This window comes from Alosa sapidissima, chromosome 6 (genome assembly GCF_018492685.1).
Source record: "Alosa sapidissima isolate fAloSap1 chromosome 6, fAloSap1.pri, whole genome shotgun sequence".
In the NCBI taxonomy this organism is placed as follows: Eukaryota; Metazoa; Chordata; class Actinopteri; order Clupeiformes; family Clupeidae; genus Alosa; species Alosa sapidissima.
The window spans coordinates 37,150,137-37,166,670 of record NC_055962.1 but is presented as its reverse complement, the minus strand read 5'-3'; the positions used below and the strand labels follow the sequence as shown (position 1 = coordinate 37,166,670).

Below are 16,534 nucleotides of genomic sequence, written 5' to 3'. Positions count from 1 at the left end.
CTCCTTCCCTACTTCTCAACCTTTCCCATACTTCTGCTCCCAGCTCCCTCTTTCGATCGGCCTGCTCCCTCCCCATCCTTCCCTTGCCTTCTGTTTTGTCTCTCTCCCTCCTCCTCCTCCTCCTCCTCCTCCTCTCCCTCTCTCTCTTTCACCCTCTTTCCGATTGGTCAATCGCTGGGCCAAGTCCAAAAGAATGTCAACAAACACAGACATCACCAACATGCGTCTCAAGTCGGAGCCGTGAGCATGGAATTCGTTGTGATAAAAACTAATGGGGTTCATGTCAGAGCACCACTGATCTCCTCCGACGAGCCGAATGTTTGTGTTCGTAGGGGGTTCCACATGAAAGGGAACATTCCCCAAACATGTTTTGCCTGTAGCGAATGACCATAACCTCTATGCAGTGCAGCAGTGCTGGGGTGGCAATGTCATGTGCTGGACAGGCCACAATCAGGTGTCTGGACTGAGCTTTCTGGCCTAACCCCCACATACACAACACGCCCACATGTGTCCGCACACACAGAAGGAATGTGTGCAGAAAACTGCCTGCTTGTTTTGTTGCGTGTTGTGTGTCTCCGCACTAGAAATAAACGGTAAATAAATAAATAAACTGTTCTTCGAGGAATTTGAATCTTTTTTTTGTCCAGAGTGTTCATCATAGTTTGTTTTTAAAAACAATAGTTGGGGATGTGATATTTTTTATGTGTTGTTGTATTATAAAATAGTTTCAGAATACTTTGTGTACTTTTCAGTTTAATTGAATGCTACAGTAGATTGCAGTATCAACTTGGCCTTCTCTGAAGATTTTTAGAACCATTTATATGACAAATGCAGGCTTAAAAGGCCTCAAAAGATATAAGGCTTAAAGGTAGCATACAGTTTCCACACAAAAGTATGTGTCAATGTGTCAAATCATTTTACAGTCTTAGATCAACATGCCGCTGAGAATGATTTAGGTATAACAGAGAGAAAAATGAAGAGGAGGGGGGGGAGGGGGGTGTTCCTCATCTAAAACTCAAATGTGAAATGTGCCTAATAGTTGCCATTTAAGGTTTCTACGCTGATTTTCATTCAAAGGCTTTAAATCCAAGCCCTTTGGCTGAAAAAAAAAACAGTGAAGGAAAAAAGATTAGCAGCTGTTCTCAAGCGAAGCATTACGTGAGCGGTTTTACGCCAGGCTTACCCCAAAGTCCACAGGTTTCTGCCACTCCACTTGACTGTGTTCGGAAACCAACAAGGCTGCAACATAGTAACAGGGAACAGTCAGATGGTAAACACTGTTTGTGTGCAAGTTATCTTATCTTAACTATTTTGTGTAGTCTTTTGAGTATTGCATATACAATTGATGGACATGTTATATGTTACATCATTGCTTTGTTTGCCTATTATAAATGAAGAGTAGACTACTACATCAGCAAAATTGTTTATAAACATGTCTGTTATCAAAATACATGGATAAACCGTTGTTGTGAATGTGGTTACTGTGAGGAAACTCCTTTGTGCTCCTACCTCCCCATACCCTTCCTTTGTTAATGGAGAGCATGTGGCATTAAAGTAGACTTTTCCATCCTTTGTTAAGGTCTTCTTAAGGGAAGGCAAAGCAATTTAATGTCCTCTGATGTTATCTTAGCTCCTTCAGATCAAACGAAGAGGATAAGGCCGCCCTTATGTCTGGTTATGGATGACAGATCAGATTAAAGGAGATTTGAGAGTTAAATGTGGGCGGTTAAGACAAACCAAACAATTACAACCAAGACAAACAATTCTTGTGTGGCTTTCTCTAGTGTATAGTTGGTGCGTTTACAGCATGCTGTAGCCTAATGAACCTTCGGTTGATGGACAAATGAAGTGTCCTCAATCTGAAAGTTCAAAAGGTAACGTTAAAGAGCTGACCTCAGCAAAACTCTCGCTCTCCCTCCCTCCCTCCTTCCCGATAACTTGTCGAAATTACCGACATGCCCTCAGTATTTTTAGAATACATGAGGAATGTCAGAGAAAATTACTTGGCATTTTCTCGGGGTTTTTTTTATGAAACACCGACATTTCTGACGTCCGAGGGGAGATGGCACCAGACGGCGACCCAATGGCAGAGCGATGGGGTTCGGAGAAAAGAAGGGAGGGGAGAGCTGAGAGAGAGAAAGAGAGAGAGAGAGGGAGAGCGCGCGCTAATAGTGGGAGGGTATGAGGGGGCTGTCAAATGCAGCCAAGGGTGTCCTCCGTGGAGAGGTTGCCTTCGCATCATGAAACATCATTGAGGTCGCAACAAGAAATGCCTCAGTCCACATACGAAGACCACACATACGAAGACCACACATACGAAGTTGCCGTTAAGATGCTTCACCTGCACTTATGATGACGTCGGTCAAGGTCGTGGAAATCGCTTGCACAGATATGCTACACTGCATTAACTTCAGATATTCCGAGCTATTCTAAAAATTTACTTTATGGCGGGCCATGGATACACTTGGATAACTCTTTAAAACAATACTTCCCAGACGTTTGGCGGCTGGTTCTTCATTTGTTAAACTGTGTTAAACGTTTTTTATCCGTGGAATATACTAAGTGTTTTTTGTAAGTGAAGTTGCGATGGCAGTTGTGGTGTACCTGCTGCTGGCTTTCGCTTTTCCTGGATGTATGTCTGCGGGTGGATACGGTCCCAGATACGGTCAGCTGGCAGACTATGGTCAGCTCAGGTCCGTGGCTCAGAATGGACTACGCGCAGCCAGCAGGCACAGGTATAATATTCTCTTCATCTAATAACTTCTAGCCACTCAAAACTGATATTGCGCAGCAGCACTGATATAAAAACAGTCGTGGCTAATTTTCATAGTATTGAGTTTAGCCTGGTGTTCTAGTGACAGAGAGTCAAGTGTGTTGGGTGGTCATGGGTTAATGTGCACTTCAGTAGTCACCACTGGTAATCCAATGTTGTCGGCGTGCACGGAGAGCGTGTGTTTGGGGTGCAGTTGGGACAGTGACCTCGCCTTCTGCGAAGGGTATAGTCCTTAGAGTAATCCACGTGGTGCCAGCTTAACCCCCGGTTACCCTCGCTGCCCCTATGCTATGTCTTCACTAAGTTTCTGTGCAGACGGCCTGGCCTTTTTTGGGTTTATTGGGACAAGGTAGATTGACTCAGCCGGTCCCGTTGGGAATCGTGCCAGTCGTAAAGTCCTCGGCTGCACTTCTAACTGAAACCAGTGAGAGGTGAGAGGGGAAAAAGGAAAGAATGCGCTGGCCCGTGGCGCTTCACCGCGGCGCTTTGGAGAGGGTCGTTTTGAGTTGGATTTTTGTTTTAACAGATGTGTCAAATATTACGCACGTCGTAGCAGTCTTTTAATCTGTATACTTGCAGATAGAGTTCTGGACTAAACAAAGGCATCCTTGACCTCAATTACATCAATTACAGCATTTTGAAGATGACCCGAAAAATGTCCAAACAGGTGGTGTCACTGATACTAGTGCACATATTGCTCTATTTGGTCTTTTTTTCCTATTGATTTTTTTGTTTGTTTGAAATATAGACAAATAGAACAGCAACACACACTACAACACAGACACCTATAAGGTGATAGGTGACTCATTAGCCTTCAAACACATACACACAGGTGTTTCAGCATCAGTTGAAAGTGGACACATCCTGCCTATGTTTATAGCCCTTATTACATTATAAACACTTTACTGAGCGTTCACCAAAGAACTTCCTAAATATCCTACGGACTCTGTCAACTTTGTGTGTGTATCTGTATATTCTAGGTCAGAAACATCTGGGTTGTGAGTGCTGTTTGCTGACAATACACACATATGCTGTTTGTGTCAAATTGTATATACCTGAAATAATTTATCTTAAATAGTTCTTTGGGTCATTGCTCTTCCAGATACAACATTTCCTTGTTTAAAATCAGTATGAGGTATTTGATGCATAACATCACATCATATTGTGGTGTCTGTTTATTATTGCAGTTTTATAGACCTGTGGTTCTGCTCATAGCTTGGAGCTGGAGTCTGATTGGAGTTGAGTTAGTGACAGAACTTTCATTTATCTGCATGTGTGTGAACAAGCCCAAAAGCCAAGTGGTGGTCTGCTGTCCTTAATGAAAGAGGCTGTCTGTTGTTATTAGTGGGATTGAGGGGAGCTGGGCCACGATAAGAGTTAGTGAAAAGAGCCACAAAGGCTGATCTGTGAGCCTCAGGAGACCGGCTTTGACAGACCCCCTCTTCAGCCTTTGGGTGCTGTTCAAGACCTTTCTGTGGGCCATCCAAACTCAAAACTCAAGGATGGCAAGAGAAATGTGTGTGTACGTTTGTGTCTGTGTGTGTGTGTACCTGTGCGTTCTCGCGTGGTTTGTGTGTGTGTGTGTGTGTGTGTACCTGTGCGTTCTCGCGTGATTTGTGTGTGTGTGTGTGTGTGTACCTGTGCGTTCTCGCGTGATTTGTGTGTGTGTGAGCGTGAGCCCGGGCCTGTGCGTGAGCTAGAGAGGGGGAGTGAGTGTGGAACAGAGGAAAGATAGCAAACGTGCATATACATCCATTTGACTTTGCGGTTTCCATTTCTTTGTGCACGCTTGCTATAGCTTTCACTTAAGATCCTGCGAGCGATTGAGCATTCCTGACCAAATTGGGCTGCCTCTCGATTTTCACCTCGAGGAGCCTTCATGTTTATACTGAGCTCCTAAAAACAAGATCTGTTTGCAGTCTGGGGGGTAAAGACCTCACATGGTACCTCGGCAAGGTTATGACTTTGCTTTCCTGTTTGTGTAGGTAACTACTGTGCTTTATTAGAATGTAAAATAATGTGCTGGCAGGTGGACTCCCTTGGCCGCCTACTTTAAAGTGCCATAAAAAATAATGAGATGGAAAGGGAGGGCCAGTAGATCCACGCCAGTCTGGGTAAGTCTGATTTAGTTCGCCCAAAGGCAACTAAATCAACCGCACTTGATTTGAAAGTCAACATATTGTGCATTACTGAAGTCGACTGACTGGGATGTCAGTGGTGAATTACAGTGCCGGAGGACCTGTGTGGCCTGTAGGGGGCCGGGGATTGTTTTGGGTGGAACTGGAGCGTTTGCAGAGCTATTTTGTTTAGCTGGTCGGTCTTTCACCTAAGAACTTCGTTTAAGTTGATGAAAGTGGCCCATTGAGGTTTTTGAATGTTGTTTTCGTTTGGGGGATGTGGTACTTGAACTCTGTGGAGGGAGATGATGAGTGTGCACGTGCACAAAAGAGTGCACACAGACTGCACACACACACACACACACACACACACACGCACACACACACACACACATACGCACACACGCACACACACACACACACACACACACACGCACACGCACACACGCACACACGCACACACGCACATACGCACACACACACACACACACACACACACACACACACACACACACACACACGCACACATGCACACACACACACACACACACACGCACACACACACACACGCACACACGCACATATGCACACACATACACACACACACACACACACAGTCCTCAATCAACTCTCAAAAGGAATGCAACAATTAAAATGCATGCCCTATTCTTGCAGGTGGAGCTGGAGCCACAACTTTGTGATTACATTTCTAAATGTCAGTGTGGGTTTGGAGTTTGTTGACATTCGTAAAACATCAAAGTCAGCACTCATCTGTTTCTTCAGCCAGCGCCTTGAGTGGTTTCAGTGCTCCACAAGAGCACATATGCAGGGCCAGCGGACTTTCATCTGAGTTATATCTCCTGGGTTATGTGGATTAATGGATTATTGTTGGATTACCCAGCATTCTGAATGCACAGTTTCATGCTGGCTGCCTGGGAATCTGGCCCAATCCTTGAATGTTTGAGTTGGTCTCATACAATAAAGCTGATGTTCCCATTTTACACTTGCAACTTACAAGCTTGCTTTATGGCCAAATAAAGGGGAATTACAGTACATGTTCATTGGGAGCCAAGTGTTTACACTGCAAATGACGTTTTAGATCGTAGTGCCACCGTGCTGATGGAATGCAGAGTCTGGTGTTACAGTAATAGTGAGAGTAACTAGACCACTGAAACCAATTTTTAAACTAGTTCAGTGCTGACACCTCATGCTTACCCCTAACAACACAATAGAACATTACAGGTCGCTAACTCGATGTTTTAAATTTAAATGAGTATTTGTGTGGGAAGTTTTTTAATACTTAATGGCAGAAATTTACGAGGGTCCAATTTACAGTAATACAGTTATGTTGACATTTCACAGTACATGTTACCTTCAGGCTAAATATAGATATGAATGTGCATGCAGGCACGTAGTCTCTATCTGGCGGGCGATCCCAATCCCACATAGACCAGAGTTGCACACCACTGAGTTCTGGAGAAGAGAGGAGGTAGTGTGTCTGTTCCACACAGGGAGAGAGAGAAAGCATTTAAGCCTCTGAAACGATGCAGTATGGTTAACGGGTCACGGTTGTTTACTTAACATCCCACGTCTGTTCCTCATCAGATGGTGTGAGAACGTAACCCCCCCCCCCCCCCCCCCCCCCCCCGCCCCCCTCTGATGCGCCATCCAGAAACATTCTTGCCCAGGACAGCTCCAGTGATAGCGAATGATTAACCTCAGGACTCATGGGATCATGGAGACGCACCAGCGTCATGTTCACACATCCTGGGACTCTCTCTCTCTCTCTGGTCAGGATCCATCTATCCTGACTCTCTCTCTCTCTCTCTCTCTCTCTCTCTGGTCAGGATCCATCCTGACTCTCTTTCTCTCTCTCTCTCTGGTCAGGATCTCTCTCTCTCTGGTCAGGATCCATCCTGACTCTCTCTCTCTCTCTTTCTGGTCAGGATCTCTCTCTCTCTCTGGTCAGGATCCAGCCATCCTGAGTAGCGGCTGCAGCGGCAGCAGTAGAACATGTCAGAGTGTGTGCTGTGTGAAAGACACTGCTCGCCTACACGTTGTGTCCTTGGCCTACTGATGTTTTTCCATCAGGCGAACTTGTGGAAATTATGAGGCAAATGTCATTTGAGTGCTGTGTGAAACTCTGTGTGCCAAGCAGAGTTATTTGGGTAGGGGGGTGGATGTAAATGGCATTCTCACCACTAAATTGCATTTTGGTGGCTTAATTGCCCCAAGGGGTGAATACTGTGGCAGAAGAGGAACCATATTAAAACAAATCTGCCATTTCTTTGACATGAGTTCATTCAACAACACAAAGCACAACATTTTGTGCCCGCAAACCTCTTTTTCAAATGTATTTTTTCTCTCTAAATGTATGATGGGGCCTGACTAGGCAACTTGTCTAACTAACAGAATATTTTGTGAAACCAAATTGTAATCGCTGTCCAGGGAAGCAGCTCACGATTCTTCATCTCCAACAGAAAAATACAAAGAAAAAAAGAAAACCTGAAGTGGCTCCACGTCCACTCCGTGAGTGGAATGCCTTGGGAGCATTCCGAGATTCCGAGTTAGATCCTCTGTTATGAGCTCCTGTCTTGCACTGTATGCGCCACTGACAGTAATTGTGGGTAATTTGCCAGCAAGGAAGAGGGTGGAGTGGGCAGGGCAGCAGATTTATGATATGAAAACGATGATGGAACAAGAACATCTCCTGAGGGAAGCACAAAAGGGCCACTGTGGCTTTAAATCAGCTGCCCATCACTTGAGGTCAGAGGAAGGGGAATGAGAAGTGAGCTAGGATGCCTGGACTGTACTTGACCCCGCCTGTGTGTGTGAAACAGACTGTGTGTGTGTGTGTGTGTGTGTGTGTGTGTGTAGATACAGAGAGACTGAAGATACTTTGTGTGTTTTCATAATCAACCAAATTGTTATAGTCCACATGATGAACGTACCATTAAGATCTATTTTACTGCACAGTTAACCCCACACTGTACAATGACATACCATGCCATAACATACTAGCCAATAGATTCTTATGTGATGTATTGACAAACATGTCCCTCCGTGGGTGGTCTGTTTTGGCAGGAACTGGTGTGCCTACGTTGTGACGAAGACCATCAGCTGTGTGATGGAGGATGGCGTGGAGACCTACGTGAAGCCGGACTACCAGCGCTGTGCTTATGGCCAGTGCTCCCGCGTGGTGGCGTAAGTGCAGCAGAACTCACTCGCTCACTCTCTTTCCCACAACTCCACAGCTCACTCTCTCTCCCACAACTCCACAGCTCACTCTCTCTCCCACAACTCCACAGCTCACTCTCTCTCCCACAACTCCACAGCTCACTCTCTCTCCCACAACTCCACAGCTCACTCTGTTTCCCACAACTCCACAGGTGTTCCTTCATGTTTGTCCCCGTAGATCACCCGCGTGGCCCCGCCAGACCACCACCACCACCACCTTTGTCTCACATTCTTCTTGTCTATTTTGAGTGGCGAGGAGTACAACTCGTTTGGGATGTTTCAGTTGTTGTTGCTCTGTCTCCTGGATGACTTGGTGTTGAATTGGATATGGACACAGCTATGCCAGGAATGGAGTGGTCGATCACCACAGGCACTTCTCCACAGGAATCGCCCCTCAAAGCTGGCCAGTAGTGGTGCTCCTGTTTCTTGTTAAGCGGGACCCATTTCCTTTTTCCCAGGGCCTACGGCTTAATGGTCTGTGAAAAACCGCTATTCTATGCAAAGCACATTTGTGTCCAACATGGCTGGCTACCTGCTTTAATCAGATAATCTGATATAGTGGAATAAGGGAACGACTGTTTCTGTAAGATTGTTGTTGGAAAAAGCTCCCCCGTAAAGCTGGTGTTTATGTTAAACCAGACACACTAAGACGCCATTATATCACCTGGCTCTTAAAGAAAGCATAGTTTGATGATGTATAAAAGCCCATTGTTTTATTGCATCGTGTGTGTCAAAACCAATGGTTCAGCTGTCTGCGAGCATGGTGAACAAAGAGAACAATATTATGAGAGGCTGACAGGGTACAGAAGCTAGGCACATCAAAGTGGGATGCCCTATGAATAATGGACTAATAATAGTAACAGCTACAATTATGCTTTTGTTGGGATCTTTTCCAGAGCTAAGTAAACACTCAAGGAGACCGTACAGCAACTGTTTCATTTATTTGCAAAGAAAAGAAAGTTCTAGATTGCTGTTTAAGATAACAGAGATCGCACCAGAAATAACAGCCACAGGAATAAAAGAGAATAAAAAATATTTGTAAAGCGAGAAGCAAATGTATGAACCTTTCTTGAATTGTATTGTGGCTTTAAAAAATGTTAGGTCATGGACCAATTCAAAAAATAATCTTCTTGGTGAATTGATTCTACACTGGCCGCGACCTTGACCTATAAACATCGATGTGTTTTACTCCAAGGCTGCAGTTCTGTTTCAGTTTCTAACTCCATGGCTTTCTCTTAAGAACTGTTGTGAACTTGTTGTGATCCGCAGATACCGGACGTACCGAAGGCCAAAATACAAGGTGGCCTACAGGATGGCGACAGAAATGGAATGGAAGTGTTGTCATGGATACTCTGGTGATGATTGCAGCGAGGGCCCCAGTGGAGGGACGGAGGTCCAGACTGGGGGGGGGGGGACGCATCCTTCCCAGACGGGCCATGGGACAGAAGGTGGACAGCAAGGGGGAGAAGGTACAGTCCTGTGGTTCACTGCTGACACAGCTCAAATGTTTACAGTTCACGTTTCAGTAAAAGCATGAGCAATTAATAGGGCTCACGCCTGTCGAATTTAGGACTTTAACAGAAAGCAAATAAAACGAAAAAGGAGAAAAGAACAACAACTAGTACGATAGCACTGAGGAAGTAAATCTCAGCAGACAATGTATACGTAGAATTTAGGCCTAACGTCAATATTTTCCGTCTGTCCAGGGAGAGGAGACAGTGACAAAATGAGACAGCTCGAGGAGAAGATTGAGAGTTTGACCAAGGACCTCTACAACCTGCAGTCCACTATGCACGGCATGAGCGAGCGACTGCACGAGGAGTCCCGTCGCGGAGGGCAGAGCGGTGGCAGGAACCCCGCCGATGCAGCCCAGCCTCTCATCAAGGAGACCATCCACAGCATCCAGGCCAAGCTGGACCATCTGGACAACATGACCCGCGTCCACGACCGCACCCTCACAGACATCAACAACCACCTGGTCAACGGCAACGGGGGCGGCAACGAGCTGGACAGCGGCAGCGATCGCTACAGCACGCTGAAGGAGGAGATCCTGCGGGAGCTGGAGGAGCGGGTGGCCCTGTCGTGCTCGGCGTGCCACGCCGGCGTGGACGAGCTCAGGCGGCAGCAGCAGGAGGACCGCGAGCGGATCCGGGCGCTGGAGAAGCTCGTGAGCTCCATGGACCAGCACTACCGGCAGTCACTGGACATCATCCGGCAGCAGGTGATGCGCTCCCAGGGCTGCTGCGACTCTCTGGACGATCTGGAGCGCAGGCTGGACGGCGTGGAGCGGAAGGTGAGCTCGACGTCGGAGTCCTACGACATTCTCCGCACCCGGTTCGACAAAGAGCTGAACAGGACGAATGGAAATGGTGGGAGAGGTTCAAAGGTCACGGAGGACAAGCTGAACACTCGGCTGAGGGACCTGGAGCGGCGGATTAACGGAACAGTGAAAAAGGCCGAGCAGAAGTGCTCCCAGACGGAGAACAATCTGAGGAACTCTCTTCAGAAAGAACTCGGGAACACCAGGAACATTTACAACAGCCGTCTGGATGAGCACCATTCCAGAATAGGTAGGGTGGAGGCAGACGTGCGGTATTTGCAGGACACCGTTTATGACCACAGTGGACGCTTGAACCACCTGGATAACATAACATCCATCATGACCAGCAAACTAACGTCAGCGGTCAGCTTGTGCACGGAATCCTGTGGTCCACAGGGCAGAGGCCGCCAGACGGAAGATAGCGTAAAGACCCTGCAGTGGAGGGTCATTGCCAACGAGAAGGACATCAAGACGTTCGACACTCGACTTAAGGATCTCTCCATGTCCGGGGATTCGCTCATGGACCGCGTCAAGGACCTCAGCCGTGATGTGAATCGCATCAAAACCCTGACCGGGGACAACGGCGAACACTTCAACAGGATTGTGAACGAGGTGGAGGACCTGGCGCGCAGCATGGAGGACTGCAGTGTCTGCAGCTCGGTGCAGAGGGACCTGCAAGCCTTCAAGAACGCCACCAATAACGCCCTGGTGAGGTGGCAGGGTGAGGTCACCAGTCTGAGGAATAGAGTGGACAATGATGAGAGCACCTGCTCTCAGGTGTGCTCCAACCTGCAGGAGGAAGTGGGGAAGCTGAAAGAGGACGTGGAGAAGTGTCGCGGACAGTGCCGTACGGCCATCACTGACCTCAACGCCCGTAAAACGGACATGGACGGACATCACGTCGTCACTGGAAATCTAGGCAAGGACCTCAGGTCCATTCAAGGAGAAATTTCTGGATTCATCCAGACTTTTAGCTCCATCAATGACACACTGAAAGGGCTCGGCCGCACTGTCCACAAGCATGATGGTACCATCACTGACCTGGGCAACACCAAGAACCAGATCGTCACAGAGATTAACAGGTTGCAGGAGGACCTGGACGATCACATTGAGGACAGCAAGGTGCGTTTCGACAATTTGGGCGATAATATTAAGCGCTTTGGCAGCAACCTGGTTGTGGAAATGGAGGACTGTCGACGCTCCAAGGAAGGACTGGACAAGAGGATCACCAAAATGGAGGACATGTGCGGCCGCCTGGACGTGGTCTCGGACAGCATACAGAAGATCAAGGATGGGCTGAACAAACATGTCTCGGGGTTGTGGGAGTGTGTCAATGGGCTCAACGCCACTGTGATCTCCCATGGCGACACCATCGACATTCACAGCGTAGACCTGGAGAACATCCATGACCAGATCCATGGCCTCAACTCCTCCATACTCCGTATCCTTGACGACGTCCAGGACTTCACCCATCAGGACTTTGTTGGTGAGTGATCTGTGCTGTTAGCACAAAAATGTGCCTGTATCAGAGAGAGCCAGAGAGGGAGGGTGTGTGTTTTAATAAATGTCTTTGTCCCTGCGTGTGTGGAGGGTGAACGGCTGTTGTGTGTGTGCGTGCATGTTTGCATCCTCAGGATTTCCTTTTAGCTATTGGCTCAGAGAAATGATGTTAGTAACATTGTAACAAGTTAATAATAATGCTGACATGCCTCAGCATTGCTTAGGTCAATTTGGAGTTCAAAAGTTTATTTAGCATTTGGAGATTTAATACTGGGATTAGGGAGTCTTAGAAAAAGAAACATTTTAACCCACAAACATAAACAGATTTCCACAAGGTTATTCTCATTACAGACATAGGACATTGCGTAATGATTTGAATGCTTTCACTTTACATGTTCTACCCAATCTAAGACATTGCATTCATTGTGGTTTAGAACTGCTCTGTCACTCAAATGAGCCAAGCTGTGCACCTAATAAGCATCAGTCTGAAATCTTGACTGGATCACAGCAATTCAAAGCTAGCTACAGAGTATAGAGAGGGAGTTACAAAATCAAACAGACTCCAGCAATTACATGTAGATGAGCCATACAGTGATGTTCTTTACCTCAGCAAAGACCTATAATCTTTGTCGGTTCTTCCTTTCCAAGTAACTGTATACACTGACTCTGAAGAGAATCTAAACACATGCGCTGTAAAGGATAGTATACTACAAAACCCAAACACTTGGTGATAATGTGTTTCTATAAAACATTCTGGATTATGGTCACTTAGTCTTGTTGGTTATGAGCTGTATATTCGTAACTGTGTGTGTGTGTGTGTGTGTGTGTGTGTTTCATTTCAGGACCCCCTGGACCTCCAGGCCTGCAGGGGGAGAGAGGGTACCAGGGCCTCCCTGGGCAGAGAGGTCTTCCGGGACGTGAGGGACCTCAGGGCAAACAAGGCCTAAAAGGGCCGATGGGACCACCAGGTGAAAACTAGCTTTTCTTATGTATTTACAAAGATTTTACTATGTAAAATAAACAGCACATTAATGAAAGTAATTAAGAAGAAAGTTTGCTTAATGAAAGTAATTAAGCTAATATAGTCTGTGTTGTAGAGGTAATGCTGGAATTGGTCTTTACTGTCCTCCTAATGGCTTGAGCGTGGGATTTCTGACTTAAAGCATATCATACTAGATTAGGAAGAAGCAGTGCTTGCATAAAAACCCTCTTTAATTTTGCATTTCTAATTCAGATGAAACAAACAAATGTGTGTGGAAAGTGACGGATATCCAGGAACCCTCTGCACTTCCTGTATCAGCCTCCCATACATTATTTAGGCCTAGCTCTCCTCTCCTCTTCTGTCTTGGCATTCAGCTGTGGAACACACTCTCATCTCACCTCCTCCCAGTTCAGCTTCTACTTTTCCTTCAGTAGCGAGTGTATTGGGTGTTAGCATCATGGTTAGCATACAGCAGAATCATCGCCCAATTCCAGAATTCACAGTGAATTCCAGCCTGATCCTCTTTAGCCATTTAAGGACTTTCAGCCCGAGACCTTGACAAACATGATTTGGAACACAAACATAAAGTACAATGTATAACTTCATATTATTGTCTTTTTCAGGCCTGAGGGGAGAGGAAGGTATGTTCAAGTTATTTTCATTTCAGCAGATCTGTTCATTTTCACAATAAGTTCTTAGTTCAGGTCGTTTAGCTTTATAAGGGAGTTAATGTTCTTTTATTCATCAGGTCCACCTGGACAGGATGCACATGTGCCCAGGCTGTCTTTCTCTGCTGCCCTCACGCGACCTCAGACTACTTCTGGCACCATCATTTTCGATAAGACTCTGGTCAATGAGGGACGAGCATATAACCCAAGAAGTGGTATGTCTTTCCTGCCTGATCTAAATTCATGGGACAATTATTTCACAAATAATGAAAGGAATTATGTTCAAAATATTTTTAATTTAACATATGTTTCAAAATACAGTACTTTGAGTGTAATTATTAATTATTAATAATTATTAATTATTAATACTTTATTCTAGGGAACACACATAATACCTATAATATGTGAAACCCAAATTCAGTGCATCTGTTTTCCCATTGTTCCTACATACTGTACCATGCACAGTTTTCGCCAGTACTTTTACCTGTCATTAGTGATCATATTTTCTCACCTTTCCTTTCTGTCTCAGGTATGTTCACAGCACCTGTGAAGGGCAGGTACTTCTTCAGCGCCATCCTGACGGGTCACAAGAATGTGAAGATCGAGGCTGTGCTCTCCAAGTCCAACTTTGGCATCGCCCGTGGCGACTCGGCGGGCTACCAGCCTGAGGGCCTGGAGAAGCCAATGGCCGAGACGCGCCTCATTCCCGGGTCGTTGGTGGTCTTCAACATCATCCTGCCCCTGGAGGCCGGTGACACCGTCTGCATTGACCTGGTCACCGGCAAACTGGCCCACTCTGTGGAGCCTCTCACTATCTTCAGTGGAGTTCTGCTGTACGAGGAGAAAGACATCTGATGACAGGACGTCATGAGGGGAAAAAAAACAACAATCCCTAGACAGAAATATATATTAAACTTCAGAGGTGATGTTGAATATGGGAGCACTATCTTGGTTGTCATGGATACCCAGAGTTGACTGTAAATGAATTTCAGAACGGTGTGATGGGAGGAGGGAAGACATTTTTTGACTGCTAGGACCCCCTAATAGAAGACAGGTTCAGACCTTTTTTGGAAAAAAGAAAAAAACAGGAATGAAAAAAGTATCTTTTCTGAAGTCCGTGTGATGATTAAGACACATTTCAAAGAATGTATGTACTGTAATCATGTGTGGTTTATGGAAGAATTGATGGTTTACATTAGTTTTTTTTCCCCAAGCAATACTGCCCTCCTTTGGAGACTTGCTGTGCAGCAGAAAAAAAAATACCACTTGCGATTTGTCCTCCTGACTGACTGATTCATCAGACACTGTCGACCGTTGGGCTGGGCGTCGCAATCTGGCCTTGAGGTCCCTCCCACACACCCCTCCCCAGCGGTCCTTGCTGCAGAACGTGTTGCCTTTGAAGCTGGTACATGTCAAGGTTCAAAGCCAATCTGGGGGAAGAGCCTTCTATTTTTTTGTTTTGTTTAACAAGGATGGAACACAAGATTTGTACAAGGAACACTGCTTACTGGCCTACAATTGAAACAAAGGACAAAAGAAACTGCAGTACCTATCTTGGTCTGCTTTTGTTATCATTGCACCTTTTCTATTTTCTTTTTCCTTTTCCATGTTAGCCTTGTTTATTTCCCTTCCTCCCATCTATATTTGGCCAAGGCTAGACTGTAGAGGTGACATCTGTTGAGTAAAAATGACAACCAGGAACAAAATAATAGATGCTCTGAGGTTTTTTGTGCCTTAAAAGACAAAACTGAGAACACTGAGAACTGAGACCCAGACAGCATTCCACCGTCGACCAAACTGCCAAAGGCTACAAGGAAGGATCTTGTTCTGAAGCCAGCTGAGAGAGTCCTTTTAAGGATCAACTGTAAAAGTGTTGTTATGTAACTGTTACCAAGTTCTCCACTGACAATTATATTTCATATGCCCCCCATCAAATAAGTCTCAGATTTAGCTAAATATAATGGCTTCTGCCTTGTTGTTTGCAAAACCCTACCTCTGAGAATGAAAATGCCTAGTGCTCTCTCTCTGCCTGGCATTTGCTTTCATGGAGAAGAGAGCTAATAGCTGTGTTGAAAGGATACTTTTGTTAGAGGGAAGTCAATTAACTACAATACTCTGTGTAACATACATATGTTTGAAGTGGTCTTATGAGAAACTTTTAAAGCCATTTTTTTTTCAGCTTTTAAAATTGCCTTAATGTAATATTTCCATTTTTTGTGGACGTTTAAACCTCAACACTTCACACAATGCAATCTTTTTTATGAGACGCGCAATCCAAATAGTCTGTAAATGTTTTGTATATTTTTTGCAGCATTTTCTATGACACACCAACACCAAGAGTATCATGCTACAAAGAATGTGTATGTTTGCTATGAGAGTGGTTCCAATAAATATATTTAATTTTCCACAACTCCAGTTTCCCTTTGTGTTCTCTGTTTTATTTTTATCCCCTTTCATCCACTCTCAAACTCTTCTCTTTGTAGCTTAAATTGAGTGTGTGCCTTTGGCCTAGTTCTGCGCCAAGAATGTGAAGATTAGACTCAGTCACAGATTCGTGGAAACCACTGTTTTTTCTGATGTGCATCATTGAGGGCATGCTCATTTTACAAAGATCCTCAGCCTGCCTAATTTTTAGTCTCCTTTGAGGAAACATCAGTCAAGGGCCCCGAAAGGTCCCATAAAAAGGGGTCAGTGAAGATTAGATAGAGGCTAAAACACAGAAGTTTAATTTGAGTGGTGTGTTGCACACAGAACACAACTGCCTGGGGAAATATAAATAGGCCTATCCATCTTGGACAGCCTACAAACAGTTTTTGAACTTTTACTCCATAAATACTAGACCACATAGATCAAAATACCATGTCCACCGTCAAGCATCGTTTCAACAAACATAACAGTTTGTTCTACGTTATGGTCAAGGCACTTTCCTTAATGCTG

General features: G+C 45.4%; 1 protein-coding gene and 1 long non-coding RNA gene across 2 annotated transcripts; one reads left to right on the top strand and one right to left on the bottom strand.

Annotated features, from left to right (window-relative positions):
• Positions 1-1,183: 1,183 nt before the first annotated feature.
• LOC121711787 lies at positions 1,184-2,693 on the bottom strand. Its single transcript, XR_006032435.1, has 3 exons — positions 2,605-2,693; positions 1,510-1,671; positions 1,184-1,239 (listed from the first exon to the last, which is right to left on the bottom strand). It is a non-coding gene; the product is annotated as an uncharacterized LOC121711787 (long non-coding RNA).
• Positions 2,169-16,007, top strand: emilin1a (elastin microfibril interfacer 1a). Its single transcript, XM_042095626.1, has 8 exons — positions 2,169-2,735; positions 7,975-8,094; positions 9,397-9,596; positions 9,834-11,933; positions 12,790-12,915; positions 13,553-13,570; positions 13,678-13,812; positions 14,127-16,007. The coding sequence occupies exons 1-8, from the start codon at positions 2,587-2,589 to the stop codon at positions 14,450-14,452; spliced, it is 3,174 nt and encodes a 1,057-aa protein (XP_041951560.1). The 5' UTR covers positions 2,169-2,586; the 3' UTR covers positions 14,453-16,007.
• The last annotated feature ends 527 nt before the right edge of the window (positions 16,008-16,534 follow it).

Excerpts from the sequence above, each read along its gene's own strand:
- emilin1a (XM_042095626.1), top strand. The coding sequence starts at position 2,587 with ATGGCAGTTGTGGTGTACCTGCTGCTGGCTTTCGCTTTTCCTGGATGT. Across the intron at positions 8,095-9,396 it reads CAGTGCTCCCGCGTGGTGGC|ATACCGGACGTACCGAAGGC; the intron begins GTAAGTGCAGCA and ends TGTGATCCGCAG. Across the intron at positions 9,597-9,833 it reads TGGACAGCAAGGGGGAGAAG|GGAGAGGAGACAGTGACAAA; the intron begins GTACAGTCCTGT and ends CCGTCTGTCCAG.